This window comes from Culex pipiens, chromosome 1 (genome assembly GCF_016801865.2).
Source record: "Culex pipiens pallens isolate TS chromosome 1, TS_CPP_V2, whole genome shotgun sequence".
In the NCBI taxonomy this organism is placed as follows: Eukaryota; Metazoa; Arthropoda; class Insecta; order Diptera; family Culicidae; genus Culex; species Culex pipiens.
In genome coordinates, this window is record NC_068937.1 from 81,255,250 (window position 1) to 81,274,776 (window position 19,527).

A 19,527-nucleotide genomic window follows, 5' to 3' on the forward strand; every position below is an offset into this window, starting at 1 on the left:
CGATTCGTCGAATATTCATATCAGTACGTTGTTGTGTTCTTTTGAAAGTATGGATAATAATACCGTAGTGTCCCTGTACGATATAACGAAGCACTATTCTGAAAACGTGAGAACTGCTTTCGAGTATATTTGTAAGAATTACAACATTGCAGAACCATCACATGATCAACTCAGGGAAAAACCACAGAGGAAAAACTACGCATGTTGTTCTGTAGCTTCAAAACGAGGTATACAAAATCCCATAGAAGAAGTTCATATTTTAAGTAATCTAACGACAATCGGTTACATAGTGATTTTGATTTAGAAGAATTTATCGTGGAAAACGTGAATTTTGCAAGTGGATCAACAAAAAACGTGGACGAGAATCCATACAATGTTCCATAAAATAAACCGTCTAAAATTCTAAAACACCGCAAAAATCAAATTTTAATTGGAGGGGGGGGGGGGTCTTCAAAGAGAGGTGGATTTAACTCAAGAAGAAGGGGAGGGAGATTGAACGGAAATCAGAAACTTTAACATAGCATAAACCGTTATTCCGGGCATCAAATAGACAGAGCAAGAATATTAAAATTCACCACTTTAATGCATGTGGCCTCAAATATATGAAAAAATCGAAAATTAAACTTTTTTTTTGGAAAAATATCAAAATTCATTTGTTTTCATTATACTAAGTACAAACAACACAAAAAAAAGCAAAAAAAGTATTTTTGGCCGCTCGCTTATATGGAAATACCCCATAGTGCAGCGTCGGGAAGATGGATTTTTTGTGGCGTTCTTTTTGTGCTGTATTCGTGATCGTGTTCATGTTCAAGTCATGCTTGCGGTAAGGGGGGGTAATTGTGCTAATGAATATTATTGCGCGTCAGTATCGTGTGAGCAACAGCAACGGGATGATGGATTTTTGTGGTGTTCTTTTTGTGCTTTTTTTTTTTTTTTTTTTTTTGAAATTAAATATGTCTTTATTGAATATTCTTATAATAATTACATTTCTTTTACATGCTAAGTGGTATGGCCTAATGCTCTTCATCTTTGTTGTATTTTTCGTTTTATTATTAACTAATCACATTTATTTTATTTACTTCAAATTGTTTTACATTATTGCATTGAATCGAATACATTTGGGTAAAAAAGAAAAAAAAATCACTTTATCAACTAATCCTAACTTAAAACTAAAAAAATAAATTTATTGAAATATTCAAAATCACTAGAACGAGTAAACTACGATCTGTATTTTAAGATGAATCCTCCAAGAGTTCTTACTTGTTCCTGGCGAGTTTTGCACCCACGCAGAGTTGTTGTCATCTCGATGAAAATGTTCAAAAGTTCTTGTGGTGAAAACAGGTCACTACTGCCTTCACCCGTTGATGTTGGTTGGTTTTCCCTCGGTTGCTGACTGAAGCCTGGAGGTGTTGTATTCTCTGCAACTCTTTGCCGCTGATTCAACGGCAATGGCTGCAGATTTGGAACCACTCGAACAGATCCTGCTCCAGGTGATGCCAAAGCAGGAAAATCCACGTCCGTGTATGCTGGTGGTGTTTTGCGACGATTTGGTTGGTGCCTCGTAGTCGCTTGCTGCCGAATTTTTACAAACTCAGCTCGTTTTGGGCAGCTTCGATTCTTGGTCGAATGGTCGCCGCCGCAATTGAAGCATTTCGCTTCGATGTTCTCGTTGATTGTTTCGCAAGCTTGCACGGAAAGGAGTTCCATCGTGAATTTAACAATCGCAATTAGCTGGCTCGTTTTTGGCTAAAACACAACTTTTTTAGTTGTACCAGCTAATTATTTAGTAAAAATTCAGGACCCATTGTTGTTGAAATTTAGGAACACCGATTGCTATTCTGCTGACAGCAACTGACTGCCTGCATTCCACTGACAGTAAAATTTTTGCTAAAAGAGCTCCTATTTTAGCTAAATTTTATCTAAATTTTAAGGACAAATTAGGTAGAAATGACAGCTCACGGATTCACTTGTCAGTTCATGTTTGCCTTGAATCCTGAGTGGTTGTATGTTTTATAAATTAACGCAAAAAGAATAAAACAGTGAGGTGCTGTGACGCGAAGTGAAATTAAGTGATTCTGTAAAGTGTTTTGCAGTGATTGTTGTCATTTACGACTGTAATGTAAGTAAATTTAACAGCCACCAAAGTTGCAACTGTCGGGAACGAATCGACGCACGACGCTTCGAAAAGATCGCACGGAACATCCATGGTCCATTCGGGCCAACCAGCTTTCCTCTATCGGCGCCCTTAGCAACACCTCAACGGTGATCGTACACAGAAAAAAATATGTATTTTTACACTGCATGGAAACAATGTTTCACATGTAAATTGGCTCTATGTAACATTTAAATTCAATGTAAATTGATATATCTCATGTAAAACCCGTTAATGTAAATTTAAATTTAATGTAAAGGCTCAATAACATGTAAATGTGTATCTGGTCGACACATTTGGAAGCTTCAAAATCATGTAAATTATGAATCCAATGTAAAAATTGTCTAATGTAAAAAAGAATCAATGTATTTTCCGATTACCACAATGTTGTGAAGGCTGACAGCGGTCAAAAGCAAAACACATTATTTTAGTGGTTGTAGGTGAAACGATCAGAGTTAGAGAGCAGAACTTAATTATAAGTCAAAGACGAAGTGTAAACAAGTAGTCTATCCTGCTCATTCGTAATGTAAACATCAACTGACATGAGCAGGATATAATGTTTGTTTACACTTTGTCGTTGGTCAATTTATATTGTTTTTCTTAATTAAACAGATTAAAACATTTCATAGAGCTGAGCTGATATGAGTTACCGCTGATTTCAAAATAATCGGCCTTTAATTAGGCAACATGCTTTTCTTATGAATCAAGCGTCAAAACCCCTCGTCGTCAGCTTTTGCCGTCGAGCGTCGGCGCCGCCGGCTTGGCGGTGGCCGTGGCTGCCGGAGAAACGTCAAAGCAACCAAAACAAAGCAAAACTGCGCTCTGTTGTGGATCGCGAAAAAATTTCGTTCGTGTTTTTTTTTTGCATCTTTAAAAGTGTTTTGTAGTTTTTTGCATCTTTAAAGGTAAGTTTGTTGTTTATTAGAACATTCAATGTTATATGTTGTTCAGTTTTTTATTTCTTCTACTGCTTGCAGAATCTAGCGTTGTTTCCGTCACCGTTCCTCAAATGCCCGTCTACAATCGAGGACGTATCGTCTGCCCCGGAATCTTCTGTCTCGGAGTGACCTTCTTTGGTGGAGATATGTGGACAGGTCACATCAACACACATCCAACGAAGAGTGCAACAACTTTAACAACATGCTGGAGCAGATCAAGGTGCGCTGGGTGCAAGCCAGCAAGTTGCTGTTGAAATTTTGTGCTTTTTCCGCAAGCGATGACGCCGAGCTGCTGGACAGTGACATCCAGAACTTACGGTTCCGGTTTCAGAGCTGACCATACTGGTGGCCGTCGAGGAGGCGGACTTGACGGGGGGTGGACAGGTTGCAAGCGAGTCGTCCGGCAGATACTTCCGATCAGAAGAGGGGTGTGCACACCGGTGAACTTACCGAGCAAGAGCTGGCCCAGCTGAAGACCGTGAAGATTTCCAAAAGTAAGAAATGTAAGTTTAGCGTAAGTGCAGATTTGCTCTTATGTGACAAAGAATCTACTTTCAGGGAAATCTTCGGATCGGCGCGATCCAAATCAGGATGATTCGGCCAAGGAGAATGAGAGCGTGCTGGCGAAGTTGACGGTGGAAGTGTTTGGCGTGTTTGAGGTGGAAGATACTCCGGACTCGCCCGAGGGATGTGACCGAAGTGGTTCCCCTCCGAGAAGAAGCCAAACAACACGAGGCGACGCGTCTACCGAGTAACCAGGGGATGGTGCATCCGTGCTATTGTGAAAATGTAAGTAAATAGTAAAATTCCGAGCTATCGTAGCCGCGAGGTTACGGGTTTCGCCTAGTAAGCGGGAAGGTGATGGGTTCGATTCCTGTCTGGCTCGGCGAAGTCAGATCCCTTCAAAGAGTAAATCTACTCACTGGAAATACTGACCGGTAGGGGATGAGTTTCGACTAGCGGCGTGCTGGATTTCCAATCCAGAGGTCGTGAGTTTGATTTTCGTACCGGGATGATAAAGTTTAAATAATTGCAAAATTTTACTAAAAATCTCCCTTTTCCTCCTCAGATTCAGCAAGCTGGGCAACGTGCAGGCCTTTTGCAAAGAGTGCGACGAGATGTTCGGCACCAAGGGCACTCTCAACGAACACCAGCTCACGCACAGCGACGAAAATCGACGTCACGTTGAATATGACCACGGTCTCCACCAGAAGTTGGCCGAATAGGTTCAAGCAAAAACTGCCAAGCATTAGAGGGTGTACGATTTAACGCACGTGAGTAATTGTTGAATAAAAAATGTATTAAAAAGTGTTAACATCACCAAAGGGGTTCATTGGGTGAAATTAACGATTGTAAATTGATTGCTCTGTTGAATTTAGAATTCAAAAACTATACTGAATTCTAGATTCAACGGAGCAAAAAAAAATTTTGGTTGGTGTAAATTTACATTAGATACGTTGGAAATTTACACGATTTCAAAAGATTTTCAATTCGAACATTTACAATGCAAGTCATGTAAATTTCCAATGAATTGGATGTAAATATACATCATTTATCATGATACCTTTTGGTACATGATAAATAATGTAAATTTACAGAAATATTTTTTTCTGTGTAAACCAGCCAAAAGGCTGGGTAAATACGAGCAGCTTTTTGGGCAAAAATGATTTTTTTTAAATCTTGCTAAAAAAAACTAGTAAGACTAACCAAAATACCTGCAAAAACAGCAAAAAAGCTAGCTATACCAGCCAAGAGGCTGGGTAAAAGGTTTCCGCTGTGGTGGCATTAATGGAAAATTTTGAAAATTATTCCAAAAAAAATGGTTGAAACAGTAAAAAAAATTGCTGGACTAACTAGAAAACGCGCAAGAATACCATAAAATCTAGCTAAAATAGCTAACAGACCTTCTCAAAACATACAGCTTTTGAGACTGACAGCATTTTTCCAGCTTGCAAATTAGTAAAATTTACTAAAAATTTAGCTAGATTCATCATTTTTAGGACCTGGATCCAGCTGTCAAATCCAGGATTTTTTTTTAGGATTTCCAGCTAAAAAAAATCGTGGTTGAAAAAACAACCAATTTTTTTAGGGTTTTTAACCGAAAATTAGTAAGATTTACGATAAACCTTCTTTCCGTGTGAGTTTTGTGCTCACCTCCGCAGGTTGCACAACGACTCTTGATGAAACAGTTTCTTCCACCATGTCCAAACTGCAAGCAGTTCGAACATTGCGTCACATCACGGTGCACTGGACGATAACGTTCCCAAGTCACGATAATGTTGAAAATTGCCCAAACTGCTTTTAGCTCAGACGGCGTTGTCGATCCTTTCTCGAGATGAACCAGGTACAGTTGATCACGATACTTGATGTCCTTGTTGTGTCTCGTCATCTTGAAGACATCGATCACGTTCAACTTAAGAGTTTTGAGCTCTTCTTTCAGCACACTCACATCCATGTCGTACAGGCCTCGGAGGACCTGTTTCATGGGGCGTTTACCTGGATCGTCATGGCTGTAGTATTCAATCTTGGTGTTGTTCAGGAAATCCCGAACGTAGTTGTAATCCTTTCTGGTAGGTAGCAGAATTTTGAGTCCATCAGCACACAAGCGAATGGAAGCTCGTAAAGCACCAGATTTGATAAACCCGGTCAGCCACTTTCGCACCGAATCCGATGACGATGTTTTCACAAAAATGGGTGGCAACTTTTCCCGTCGTTCAAATTCTTCCTTCTCGCTCACGTCCACAGGGAGGGTAGCGAACTGGTTTCCAGACGAATTTTGAGCGTCCTTGCTCAAACTGCCTGGCTTTGCAGTTAGCGCTTCGGCATTCTTTAGCTTCTTCAAATCTGCCGATCCTGCTGGTGAGGACCGCCTCTTTTTCTTGCCGTGAGGCATTTTTGCACTTTTTAAGCACTTTTCAGGAGCTAATATCCAGGAGTACCTCACTGATTGGTGTTCCACAAGGGAATCGTTCTTTTTGTGCTGTTTTCGTTATCGTGTTCATGTCGAATTATGCGGAAGGTGCGAAGCCGCGTGTTAGGATTCTTGTGTCTTTGTTGTTTTATTTGTGTTTCCATCTGGAGTATTAGTTTTTTAAATTATTTTCATTTTTTACAGCTTCCTGGAATTATTTTAAATTAAATGTCTGCATGTAAATTTATCTACTCACTATATGATTTATTTAAATGTTCATATTATTCCTTATCCTATTCCTTTCTTGTAACATACTATCTCCTCATACCATATATGATCAAATTGCTTAAATTAACGAATCTTTCTTAAACAGCATGGGAACCATCTAGAGCATTTATATTTTAAATTACTGTTTTTTTCACAGCTTCCTGGAATCATCTTGATTGTATTTATTATATTTATCATATTTATTATATTTATTCTTTTTACTATATTAATTACATTTATTATTTATCATTATTACAAAACTATATGCTTATTAGATAATACACTACAGACTCACATTTACACATACAAACATTCAAATCATTTAATACATTACGCATTCAACAATTTTCATCGGCCCGATGAAATTCCCCTAACCCCAATTTCAAACCTCCCAAAAATATTCCGTTCACTTTTAAAAGTCGCATGGGTTCCCTGCACTTTTGCCACTAGTGAACAACATAAACATCCCCTCCCAAATCCCCACGGGACTGTATGGGCGTAGCCTTGGAGCACAGTGTGGAAATTTACGTTCTTAGATATTCTTGGTTGTACCGGGCACTCGGGCAGCAATTGACCATTGTGACACCCCCTACAGCGTGGTGCACGCCATGGCGGAAGGTAATTATTATTGAAATTGAATGTACCTAAAATGTTTTTTCGTGGAAAGGTAGCTCAGGGGGTCCCTTTTCGATATATGTGACCTAGAAAATATTTCACCTAGGGATTTTCGATTTTTTGTCACGGTACACGGTACTTTTGGTTACTTTGCGGTTGCACAGCACCTCCCAAATGCTTTTAATTGCAATGGATACTGATCAAAGGGGTCGTCCATGAAATATTTTACAATATTTAAGGCCCCACCCACCCTTACAATCCCCCTCCCACCCCACCACCCTAATTTATTTAACAAAAACAATAACATTATTTTTAGTATGCGGCGTCCATAAAGTATGGCACACTAAAATCAGCAAAAAATAACCCCCTCCCCCCTATGCCACACATTGTCACGCAACCCCCCCCCCTCTTGAAAAGTCCGGCACGATTTGTAATTTGTTTTTTTTTTTACATTTTTACTTTTTTTAGTTCTGAGTTCAATCAATGCCTTGTATCATGTTTGATTTATGAGTTAAGCTTATCTAACATCAAATAACTTTTTTGTAAATATTTTAAGCCTGAATTTTCATTTTTTTTTCTATTTCCAGTACCCTTGGTATCCTTACACAGTTAGTTGCATATACCTAGCTCGACTAATTTCAGTATAACCGATTAGCAGAAAAAAAAAACAAAATTTACGGTTGATTTGGCTGACGAGTGTTAGGTAGTGCGATTCTCGGCATACTGCAAAATAAGTTCATTGTGTTTTTACTGGATAAGGTACAACAAGTGCATTATTTATAAAAAACTTTTGAAATAAAGTTATTCGCTCTACAGCATTGCCTTCACGTTGTCGATTTTGAGATTCCTACTCGAAACTAGGTGTCCGAAGGCTTAATTGTTGAGGCAATTGCAAACCTCTTTTTACACCTTAGCTTCCATCCACCCCGGGATTCGAACTGACGACCTTTAGATTGTGAGTCCAACTGCCTACAAGCGACTCCACCGAGACAGGACCCAGGGAGACGACTCCTACACCTGGACTGAGCTAACGACATAACCTTTAGGTTATACCGGGACCAACATTTACTTCCCCGCCCGACGGAAGGCGTGATCAGACAAATCTCGTCTCGAAATATGCCACAGGGACCATCTGGGATCGAACCCAAGCCGACTGGGTGAGAGGCAACCACGCTTAGCCCTACACCACGGTTGTAAAATATTTACATAAAGTAATTCGATGTTTAATAAACGTAACTCATAAATCAAACATGATAAAAGGCATTAAGAAACAGAGTTGTTAATGATAGATATTATATACTTAAATCATTATGTTGGGTATCAAAATTGAATTATCCCTGTACACATAAACACAAATAGCGCACAGCGCTACCTAGTTAAGTTGAGGACGGATGACAGGAGGAAAAGATGACAGCTAGAACTGTCAGAGGAAAAGGAGGTGAAGAGGATGAGGAAGAAGTGGATTTACGTCAAATATAATTTGCACTCGAACTGTTCGGTCGTTTATTCCCCAAAACCCGCCACGTTTTATTTGCTGTCCGTGTTGGACTAATTCCCCGAAAAGTCGCTTTCCCCCGTAAAAAGTGCTCCAGCAGTGATATAATCACCTGGCCCCACAGTGCTCGCCCGAAACTGCTTCAGAGTTCTTTCCTGGTCCGCGCACTGTCCGCCCGGCTGCGAATTTGCCCCGCAGTGTCGCCACGCTGAATTGCCCGGATTATCCGGCGTGTGTTCCCCCCTGAAACGATCCCCAGCTGTGAAAAACGGCCCCGTACCGGCCCGTGTGTTGCCACGAATCCCCGCACCCGCAGTGTCCCCCATCATTTTGGTGCCGTGACCAGGATACCTCCTGGCACGCCCCGTCCCGCAACACAACGTAGGAGATTTGGAGGTTAGATAACCTCACTCGGGGATCACGAGGCTGCACGTTTCTCGCACCTGCTGTGTGCTGCACCGCTCGGACGCTGTGCCTGCCGCGCCGGAAGTCATCGTTTGGAGTGGCTGATTTGATTTTTACAAGGCCTCATTCCCAAGGGGTACCAGGTGAGTACCTCTCCAATCAAATCACCCCCCATTTGCGGTACTTCCTGGGTCTTTACCCGTTCCAGCCTCGTCCATTCGTCCACGTGTGCCGCCCCGGAAGTGGCCGTGATGTCGGCGGCTGAGAAGAAGATCCGTCAGTTCGAGACGCGGCTGAAGGTGGTGAACGAGTCACTGGCTCGCGTGAAGCAGTTCCTGGACAACTACGCGGACGAGCAGAAAAGTGAAGTTCCCCTCCGGTTGGGTAGATTGGAGAAAACGCTCGAGACGTTTGAGTCGCTGATGGCGCAGTACGAGCAGTTGGACGACACCGACGTGTTCGAGAAGGGCTGCCTGCAGCAGCGTGCGTCCGTGGAGGAGCTGTACTTCAAGTGCAAAGCCCACTTGCTCGAGAAGCTGCCCCCTGAGGAACCAAGAACCCCCGCGCCTAACTCCGAAGCGAGTCGCCCTGCGCTGCTTTCTGGCATGTCGAACGTGAAGCTCCCAACAATCACGCTCCCGGAGTTCGACGGCGATTACAGTAAGTGGCTGACGTTCCACGACACGTTCCTCTCCCTGATCCACTCGTCGAGTGAGATCTCGTGCGTGCAGAAGTTCCACTACCTCCGGTCGTCACTCGTTGGAGAAGCTGCTGGCAAGATCGCGAACCAGGAGATCTCCGCTCAGGGCTACGCCATCGCTTGGGAAACGCTCACCAAGTACTACAACGACAAGAACCTCCTGCGGAAGAAGCACATCCGGACGTTGTTGAAGTACCCCAAGATCCCCAACGACTCCGTCGAAGCGCTGCACCGGATCGTCGACGATTTCCAGTGCCACACGCAGATCCTGAAGCAGCTTGGAGAACCCGTCGAGCAGATGAGTTCGATCCTGATGGAGCTGCTGGAGGACAAGTTGGACGACGCTTCGCTGAGTGCGTGGGAGGAATCGATCGGACAGAAGGAGGAGCGGCCAACTTTCAACGCGATGATCGAGTTCCTGCAGCGGCGCGCACGCGTTCGGGAGACGATCCAGATCAACCGCCCGCAGCAGGTCGCGCCGAAGTCTGGAAGCCACAACTCCGCGCCCAAGAAGCCGTTCCAAACCCGCGTCTGCTTGAACGCCGCCGTAGAATCCCCGCCCAAAACTTTCCCGTTGTGTCCCGCCTGCGACAAACAGAAGCACTCGATCATGGACTGCGCTGCGTTCAACAGCATGAACGTTTCGGAGCGCTTGAGAGTGGTCACGGACAAGAGGCTATGCAGCAACTGCTTCCGAAGCGACCACTTTGCGCGAAACTGTCGCTCGAAGTACCACTGCAAGCAATGCAACAAGCGCCACCACTCGATGATCCATCCCGGCCCTGGATCGCAGGACACAAACCCCGTCGTAGCCACCCCCGCACTGAACCCCGCTCCCGTGAACGCCGCAACAAAGTCGAGCAGCGCCAGCGTGCTGCTGTCGACCGTGGTGCTCGCTGTTTTGGACAGCTACGGCAAAGAACACCTCGCCCGTGCCCTGCTGGATACCGGATCCCAGCCTAACGTGATGAGCGAACACCTGTGCCAGCAACTTCACCTGTTCCGCAAGGTTGCGAACGTCCCCATCTCTGGTGTTGACAGCACGATCACGAACGCCAAGCACATGGTCCGCACCGAGGTCAGATCCCGTGTCAGCCGTTTCGCGGAGACTCTGGACTTCCTCGTGCTCCGCAAGGTGACCTGTGAGACGCCGCCCGTTACCATCCCGATCGCCCAGTGGAAGATTCCGGAGCACCTGGCACTTGCTGATCCGGAGTTCAACGTGTCGCGCAAGGTCGACATGATCATCGGAGCTGCTCACTTCTACTCGTTCCTGCTCGAAGGCCGGATCCGTCTGGCTGGCCCCGTCCCCCTGCTTGTCGAGTCCGTGTTTGGATGGATTGCGACGGGCTCAGTTGAGGTCAGCGACGAAGCGGAGCAGCAACCTACGGTGTCCTGTCATGTAGCGACAGTGGAATCCGTGGACAAGATGCTCGAGCGATTCTGGGCACTCGAGGAGGTCGGCGGTTCCAACTACTCGGTCGACGAACACAAATGCGAAGCCCACTTCAAGGAGACGGTTGCGCGCGACGAGAGTGGACGGTACGTGGTCAAGCTGCCGAAGCACCCCGAGTTCCAGCAGATGATCGGCGCGTCGAAGACGAACGCTGTCCGCAGATTCCGGTGGCTGGAGCAGAAGCTGGAGAAGCAACCCGAGCTCAAGCCGCAGTACCACGAATTCATGCAGGAGTACCTGACCCTGGGCCACATGCACGCTGTTCCCGACGACGCCGAAGACGAAAGTTCCCGCGCGTGCTACTTGCCCCACCATCCCGTGATTAAGGAACAGAGCTCGACGACAAAAGTGCGCGTTGTTTTCGACGGCTCCGCCAAGACAAGCGCGGGCCACTCCCTCAACGATGCACTGTTGGTCGGACCCGTGGTGCAGGACGAGCTGCTGGACACTGTGCTGCGCTTTCGGAAGTTCCCCATCGCCCTTGTCACCGACATCGAGAAAATGTACCGCCAGGTGGTGGTACACCCCGAAGACCGTCCGTACCAGCGGATTGTATGGAGATTCGACCCGGAGCAACCCATCACCACCTACGAGCTGGCCACAGTGACGTACGGGTTGGCCCCATCGTCCTTCTTGGCCACGAGAACATTGCTTCAGCTGGCAGACGACGAAGGCGCGCAGTTCCCCCAGGCCAGCGCGGCCATCAAGAAGCACATGTACGTGGACGACTTCATCGGCGGAGCGCACACCGTAGACGATGCGATCCTGCTGCGCTCCGATCTCTGCAAGCTGCTGCTGAAGGGAGGATTCCAGCTGCGTAAGTGGTGCTCCAACTCGCTCGCCGTCCTGGCGGACATTCCCAGCGAGCTCCTTGGAACGCAGTCGTCGTTGCAGTTCGACCCCGAAGAAACGATCAAAACCCTCGGCATCAGCTGGGAGCCCGAAGCTGACGTGTTCCGGTTCGTCGCTTCGGTCGTCTGGGACCTGTCCCCCACCAAGCGCAACATCCTCTCCGTAATCGCCCAGTTGTACGACCCCCTCGGTCTGATCGCTCCCGTGGTCGTGCTTGCCAAGATCGTCCTGCAGGAGCTGTGGTACTTGGCTCTGGAGTGGGATGCGTTGGTTCCCCCGGAGTTGCGCACAAGATGGTTCGACTTTTGCGAAGGGCTCTCGCACCTGAACAACTTCCGCATCGACCGCTATGCCTTCGCCCGCAAGTGCTGCTATGCCGAGCTCCATTTCTTCTCGGATGCGTCCGAGGTGGCCTACGGAGCGGTCGCCTACGTGCGCTCGGAGTCGCCGGACGGCAAAATCAAGGTGAGCTTGCTGACATCGAAGTCGAAGGTGGCCCCCCTCAAGAAGCGAAGCATACCCCGCCTGGAACTTTGCGCGTTCTTTCTCGCAGCGCAAATGTTCGTGAGAGTCGTCGAAGCCCTAGACGTGAAGTTTCAAGACGTGTACTTCTGGACCGACTCGGAGGTGGTTCTGCAGTGGCTGAAGTCGGCGCCCCGAAGGTGGAAACCCTTCGTCGCGAATCGCATCTCGGAGATCCAGATCATCACCCACGGCGCAAAGTGCCTGCACGTCGCCGGTTTGGAGAACCCTGCGGATCTGGTGTCCCGCGGAATGCCGGCGGAGAAGCTCGTCAACAGCCCCAAGTGGAAGTTCGGAGCGTCCTGGTTGGGCAAGCACAAACCGCTGTGGCCCCCGCAGCGCGACCTCAAAGGTGCGCTCCCCATCGAAGAGCAGAAGGAGAAACCCATTCTGGTTGTACAAACCGCCCCGCCCAACCATGTCTTCACCATCTTTTTCTCGTATCGACGCCTGCTGAACGCAGTAGGCCTCGCTTTGCGTTTTGCAAACAACGTCCGCAAGCCTTGCAAGCGGAACACGGACCGAGTTCTGTCGGTCGTCGAGCTGGAAGCCGCTAAGGTCGCGCTCGTCAAGATCGTCCAAGCCGAGACGTTCCCGGAGGATCTCAAGCTGTTGCGGAAAGGCCGACCTGTCGCACCAAAGTCCCCTCTGCGCCTGCTCAACCCATTCTTGGATCAAGCTGGTGTGATACGCGTTGGTGGCCGGTTGTGCTTGTCCGACGAGCCGTACGCAGTGAAGCACCCGATGGTCATCCCTGGCTTCCACCCGTTCACGCGACTGATGCTGACCTACTACCACTTGAAGGTGATCCACGGTGGCATCACGGTGACGCTCGCCAGCGTCCGAGACGAGTTCTGGCCGTTGAACGGCCGCCGCGCGGTGCGCAACGCGATTCGCCGCTGCTTCAGATGTTGCCGAGCGAACCCCCAACCCATCCAGCAGCCGATCGGTCAGCTGCCCGTCGCCAGAGTCACCGCCAACGAAGCTTTCACCTGCACCGGCGTCGATTTCTGCGGGCCGCTGTATTTGAAACCAACGCACCGCCGCGCCGCATCCCGCAAGTGCTATGTCGCGGTGTTCATCTGCCTGAGCACGAAGGCCGTCCACCTGGAGCTGGTCAACGACTTGTCCACGGCAGCGTTCCTGATGGCCCTGACCCGGTTCACCTGGAGAAGAAACAAGCCGAGTCACATCTACTCCGACAACGGAACCAATTTCATCGGAGCCAAGAACGTTCTTCACCAGTTGTACCAGATGCTGCAGCCCGGACCCGAAAGCGACAAGATCGCCAAGCACCTGGCGGACGACGGCATCCAGTGGCACCTGATCCCCCCGCGCGCTCCCAACTTCGGCGGTCTCTGGGAGGCCGCCGTGAAGGTGGCCAAAAAGCATCTCGTTCGGCAGCTCGGAAACTCACTGCTGTCCTTCGAGGAGTTGACCACGGTGCTCACTGCGATCGAAGGCTGTATGAACTCGCGCCCCCTAACCCGTCTGTCGGAGGATCCCAACGATCTGTCCGCGCTTACCCCAGCCCACTTCCTGGTGAAGAACATGATCCGACCGCTGCCCGAGCCGGACGTGCGCGACGTCCCGCTGAACCGGCTAAACCAGTATCAGCGCATCCAGGCCTACTCCCAGCGATTTTGGCACCGCTGGCGGAACGAGTACCTCAAGGAGCTCCAGACGCAGTACAGCAGCAACCCCCGGCGTTACGACCTAGACGTCGGCTCCGTGGTGATCATCAAGGACGAGCTGCTTCCACCCGCCCGCTGGCCGCTGGCCCGCGTCCTGGAAGTGCACCCTGGACCTGATGGTGTCACCCGTGTGGCCACTCTACGCACCGCCGGAGGAATCCTGAAGCGAGCCGTCTCGAAGATTTGCCCGCTGGAGTGCGCCGACGAAGGCGAAGAGGAAAAGTGATTTGTTTACATTTGGATTGTATTTTTTTCTTAGCTTGTAGTTTATTTTGAAAATGTATTTTCAAGGTGGCCGGTGTTATGTTGGGTATCAAAATTGAATTATCCCTGTACACATAAACACAAATAGCGCACAGCGCTACCTAGTTAAGTTGAGGACGGATGACAGGAGGAAAAGATGACAGCTAGAACTGTCAGGGGAAAAGGAGGTGAAGAGGATGAGGAAGAAGTGGATTTACGTCAAATATAATTTGCACTCGAACTGTTCGGTCGTTTATTCCCCAAAACCCGCCACGTTTTATTTGCTGTCCGTGTTGGACTAATTCCCCGAAAAGTCGCTTTCCCCCGTAAAAAGTGCTCCAGCAGTGATATAATCACCTGGCCCCACAGTGCTCGCCCGAAACTGCTTCAGAGTTCTTTCCTGGTCCGCGCACTGTCCGCCCGGCTGCGAATTTGCCCCGCAGTGTCGCCACGCTGAATTGCCCGGATTATCCGGCGTGTGTTCCCCCCCGAAACGATCCCCAGCTGTGAAAAACGGCCCCGTACCGGCCCGTGTGCTGCCACGAATCCCCGCACCCGCAGTGTCCCCCATCACATTACTTACTTACTTGAATCATCAATCGTGATTTCAACAATAACAAAAAATAAAAACATATCCTATAAAAATGATAAGCTGTTAAATTGAACTCAGAATTATAAAATAAATAAAAATGTACAAAAAAAAAACATGATTAGGGTACAAAACGTTGCGTACTATTCAAGGGGGGGGGGGGCGTAGTCAGCGCGACAATGTGTGGCATTTTTTGCTGATTTTAGTGTGCCATATTTGATGGATGACGCCTCATACTAAAAATAATGTTATTGTCTTTGTTAAATAAATAAGGGGGATGAGGGGGGGGCGGGGGGTTGTAAGGGTGAGTGGGGCCTTAAATATTGTGAAATATTTCATGGACGACCCCTTTGATCAGTATCCATTGCAATTAAAAGGATTAGGGAGGTGCCGTGCAACCGCAAAGTAACCAAAAGTACCGTGCGCCTCCATTTATACAGTTAAAAAACTGAAAATGACAAAAAATCGAAAATCCCTAGGTGAAATATTTTCTAGGTCACAGATATCGAAAAGGGACCCCCTTTTTTTTTTTTTTTGTTGCCCAATGGGCATTGGGTTAAGTTCACTGCGACCACCTGAGAAGGCTATCTTTTGTGATGTACCCTGGTTACTGTCCATACTACAAATTACTCGTATCCATTGGATCGGAAGACGAGGGGTTATTTTGCAGACATGGTTTATCCCAATTCGGCGCAATACAGTCGATGAACTGTATGACCTTCTTGGGATGGGTGTGGTGCCATACATCGTACGGCGTAAGAAGGTGCGATCCAAAGAACCGCAGCCTTCGAGACACAAGTGCTCCGCAGAAGCAGAGTAAATGTGCCGAGCTTTCCAGCTCAGTTAAACAAAAACGACAGAGGTTGTTAGGCCACCTGCCGATTTTGTGCAGGTGATATCTGGCAGGACAATGTCCTGTTAGAAGCCCTGCGAGTATTCGTAGTTCCCTACGGTTTAAGCCAAGAAGTTTCCTGGCAATTGAAGGACTTGGAGTGATAAAAGTTTTAGCTTGTCTCAATCCTCGCATCTCGCCCCAGATTGAAGCGATTTGCGATTGTCCCCAATTAGTTATTTCTTGCTTTACGGCACTTTTTGAGATTCCCAGGAACGGCTCGGGACCCACGAAGATGTTTGATGAGCCTTGTCTGGCAAGTTCATCAGCCATTTCGTTGCCTTCAATGCCGCAGTGCCCTGGGACCCAAAACAACATGACTCTGTTATGCCGAGAAGCAAGTTCCCTGAGGGAAGCGACGCACTCCCAAACAAGTTTGGATTCGCATTTAGAGGATTTTAATGCCAATAGTGCAGCTTGGCTATCCGAGAAAATACCGATTTTTGCGTGTCTATAATTTCTCATAATACACGTCCTCGCACAGATGTGTATGGCATACACTTCTGCTTGAAAAACGGTAGGCCACTTTCCCATAGATATGGTTTCCCTGGTTCGAGGACCGAAGACTCCAGCTCCAGTAGAAGTGCCCATTTTTGAACCATCCGTAAAGAAACGAATAGTTCCTTCTGGAAGTGGAGGTCCTCCATTACTCCACATTTGGCGATTTGTTTCAATCACCTCATATGGAATGTCCATGTTGGGCCTCACCTCCATGCAGTCCGAGACTGAAGTTGCAAGGGGGGAAATGTCAAAAGCCTTCACGATCCGCGAATGACCCGTTCCATCTCCTTCCACCCAGTTGTTACACCGTTTTAGTCGTAGAGCGCCAAGCGCTGCCTCCTGCTTCACATGTAAATGTAAAGGCAGAATGCATAGCATGGCTTCCATGGCCGCGGTGGGGGTTGTTTTCATTGCACTCGTTACAGAGAGACATGCCAGTCGTTGGAGCTTGGTCAGCTTCGACTGACATGTCTTCTGTTCAGTCTTCGGCCACCAAACGGTCGACGCATAGGTTACCCTAGGTCGAGCGATGGTGGTGTAAGAGTAGAAAGCAAGTTTCGGTTTAAGGCCCCAGGTTTTGCCGAGCATTTTGTTGCACGCCCAGATAGCAGTAGTTGCCTTCTTTACCGCATAGTCCAGATGTGCATTCCAGTTCAGCTTTTTGTCAAGGATTACTCCTAAATATTTGACCTCAGAACTGAAGGTCAGTTGGGTTCCTTTCAAGGTAGGCGGCCTAAGGTCGTGTTTCCTCCTGTTAGTAAACGGGATTATCACGGTTTTGTTGGGGTTTATTGTCAGCCCTTCCTGCTCACACCACGACATGGTGCAGTTTAGAGCTGACTGTAGACGGTCCGATAACGTTCCGTCATACTTCCCCCGGATGATTAAGACTACGTCGTCAGCATATCCAATGACTTCGTAGCCGAGTAGTGTAAGTTTTCTTAGAAGACTATCTACCACCAGCAGCCAAAGCAAAGGAGAGAGTACTCCCCTTGCGGACAGCCTTTGGCTGCTGTTATTGTGATAGATGTGTCTCCTAGCGATGCTGAAATCTCTCTGCTCGTAAGCATAGCATGAATCCAGCTCGCAGTTGTTCCATCGACGTTCCTCGACCGGAGCGCTTCATTGATGGCTGTGTACGAAGTGTTATCGAAAGCGCCCTGAATATCAAGAAAAGCACAAAGTGCAGATTCTTTATATTTCAGTGCGTTCTCGATACTAACGCGTGTAGGGCAGTTTCGGTCGATTTGCCCGCTTGGTATGCATATTGGTGTTTATGCAAAGGGAAGTCCTTCAAGAACTCCGCCCGGATGTGGTTATCCGTGATTTTCTCCATAAGCTTGAGCAGAGTCACTGTCAGACTTATGGGTCTGAAGGCTTTTGGCATCGTGGGGTCACTTCTGCCGGCCTTAGGTATGAAGATCACCTTAACTTTGCGCCAGCTTCGAGGGATGTAGCCCAGGGTGAAGCTGGCTCGAAGTAAGTTGATCAACTCAGCCATTATGGTGTCGGCTGCTTTTTGGAGAAAGATTGGAAGGATGCCGTCGGGTACTGCAGCCTTCAGTGGTTCAAATGTGCCGAGGGCCCATCTGATTGAAGACTGGTTGAACATTCGACGGGCTAGGTGGACTGACTCTCTTGATGGTCGACACCATACACCATCTGCAGTCCGGGTACTAGCTGCATCCTCCTCTCTTTCAGTTGATTCTGGAAAGTGCGTACTCATGAGTACTTGCAGTGTTTCCTTGTTTGTGACAGTGAGAGTGCCTTGCTCGTCTCTCACCTGTTCTAGACCGTTGGAATGGTCTTTTGACAACGCCTTTTGGAGTCGGGTTGCTTCAGACATCGAGCTTATGTCCTCACAGAAATTAGCCAGGCTAGTTTTTTTGGGAGTTGAGCTCCGCGTTATACTTCGTTAGGGCTGCTTTGTAGGCATCCCATTCGGAAGTGAGCTTAGCTCTGTTGAAAAGCCTTCTAGCCTCCTTGCGGAGACTGCTCAGGCTTTCGCTCCACCACGGTACGTCCCGACAGATTTCCCTCACCTTCTTAGGGCAGCTTGCCTGTAGGCTGCCGTGATCCTGCGTTGAAGAGTATTCGCTGCAGTATCCAATTCTTCGGGGGTTCGTATTCGTGAAGGAGCGTCTTGTTTGGACCGGCAAAGGTGACCTCGAAAGGCGTTCCAGTCCGTGTAATTTGGGTCACGAAACGTTTCCCTTTTCAGTTGACTGGCTTCAATGTCAAAGACAATCTGTCTGTGATCAGATAGACTAGCTTCTTCAGAGACATGCCAGTTTTTTATTTTGTCTGCAAAAGCAGCACTACACAGAGTGAGGTCCAAGACCTCCTGTCTTGCGACAGTAACAAAAGTAGGTTCATTGCCCTTATTGCATACATTGACGTTGTTAGACGTCAAGTATTCAAGAAGGCGCTCACCTCTATCGTTAACATCCGTGCTTCCCCATATCGTATGGTGGGCGTTCGCGTCACAACCGATGAGGAACGGTTTATTGACAGCCCTACAGTATCGCACAAGTGCGGCCACTTCTGGCGGTGGAACATCGTCCTGGTCACCAGGAAAGTAAGCAGATGCAACAACCATCTCCTGCTTTCCCTTGGATGTCGGGACGGTCACCATTGCTGCAACGATGTCTCGTTGGACGAATTCCGTGATTGGAGTACACTTGATGTTTCCGCTCAGCAGAATCGCCGTTCTTGGTGTTGCCTGCGTATTGCTGTAGATCAGTCTACTGCTTTGACAGGACAGTCCAAGGATTTTGTTGTGGTTCACCCACGGTTCTTGAACGAGAGCAATCCCCAATTGCTCTTTAGTGAACCTCCGACTAAGGATACTGGAAGAACCCTTAGCATGATGGAGGTTAACCTGGATGCAACGGATATTGTTCATTGTTCAGTTGAACCTGCCGTTTTCTCCAAGATGGTTTGATGATCCGGGAACAGGATGGCAGTGTCCTGCAGCTTGGTCGCTGATGTGTGTTGAGGATGCGGGTTCCTCTTGTATAGTACATGAAGTACTGGAAGGCCACATGAGGTCGGTTTTGGATTGTATATCTGTACCTGAGAGTTTTCTGAGATGCTGTGTTGACGAGTGGTAAAATACCGTGCTCATCGTAGCGGGGGTGCTCAAGCGGTGAGGTTGTTGCGTGAATTTTCAGAATGTTCAGCTGTACCGGTGCTATATTCGCAAAAAAGCGAAAATATGCATGTGGTTGCCTAGTTTTCGTCAAAGACTGTTGCGTAACCTTACCATCTCTCGCAGAATTGCTCCGAAGAACAA

General features: G+C 47.7%; 1 protein-coding gene across 1 annotated transcript; it reads left to right on the forward strand.

Annotated features, from left to right (window-relative positions):
• The first annotated feature begins 4,208 nt into the window (after positions 1-4,208).
• On the forward strand, positions 4,209-14,802 carry LOC120426986 (uncharacterized). Its single transcript, XM_052705990.1, has 2 exons — positions 4,209-4,269; positions 8,904-14,802. The coding sequence occupies exons 1-2, from the start codon at positions 4,209-4,211 to the stop codon at positions 14,231-14,233; spliced, it is 5,391 nt and encodes a 1,796-aa protein (XP_052561950.1). The 3' UTR covers positions 14,234-14,802.
• The last annotated feature ends 4,725 nt before the right edge of the window (positions 14,803-19,527 follow it).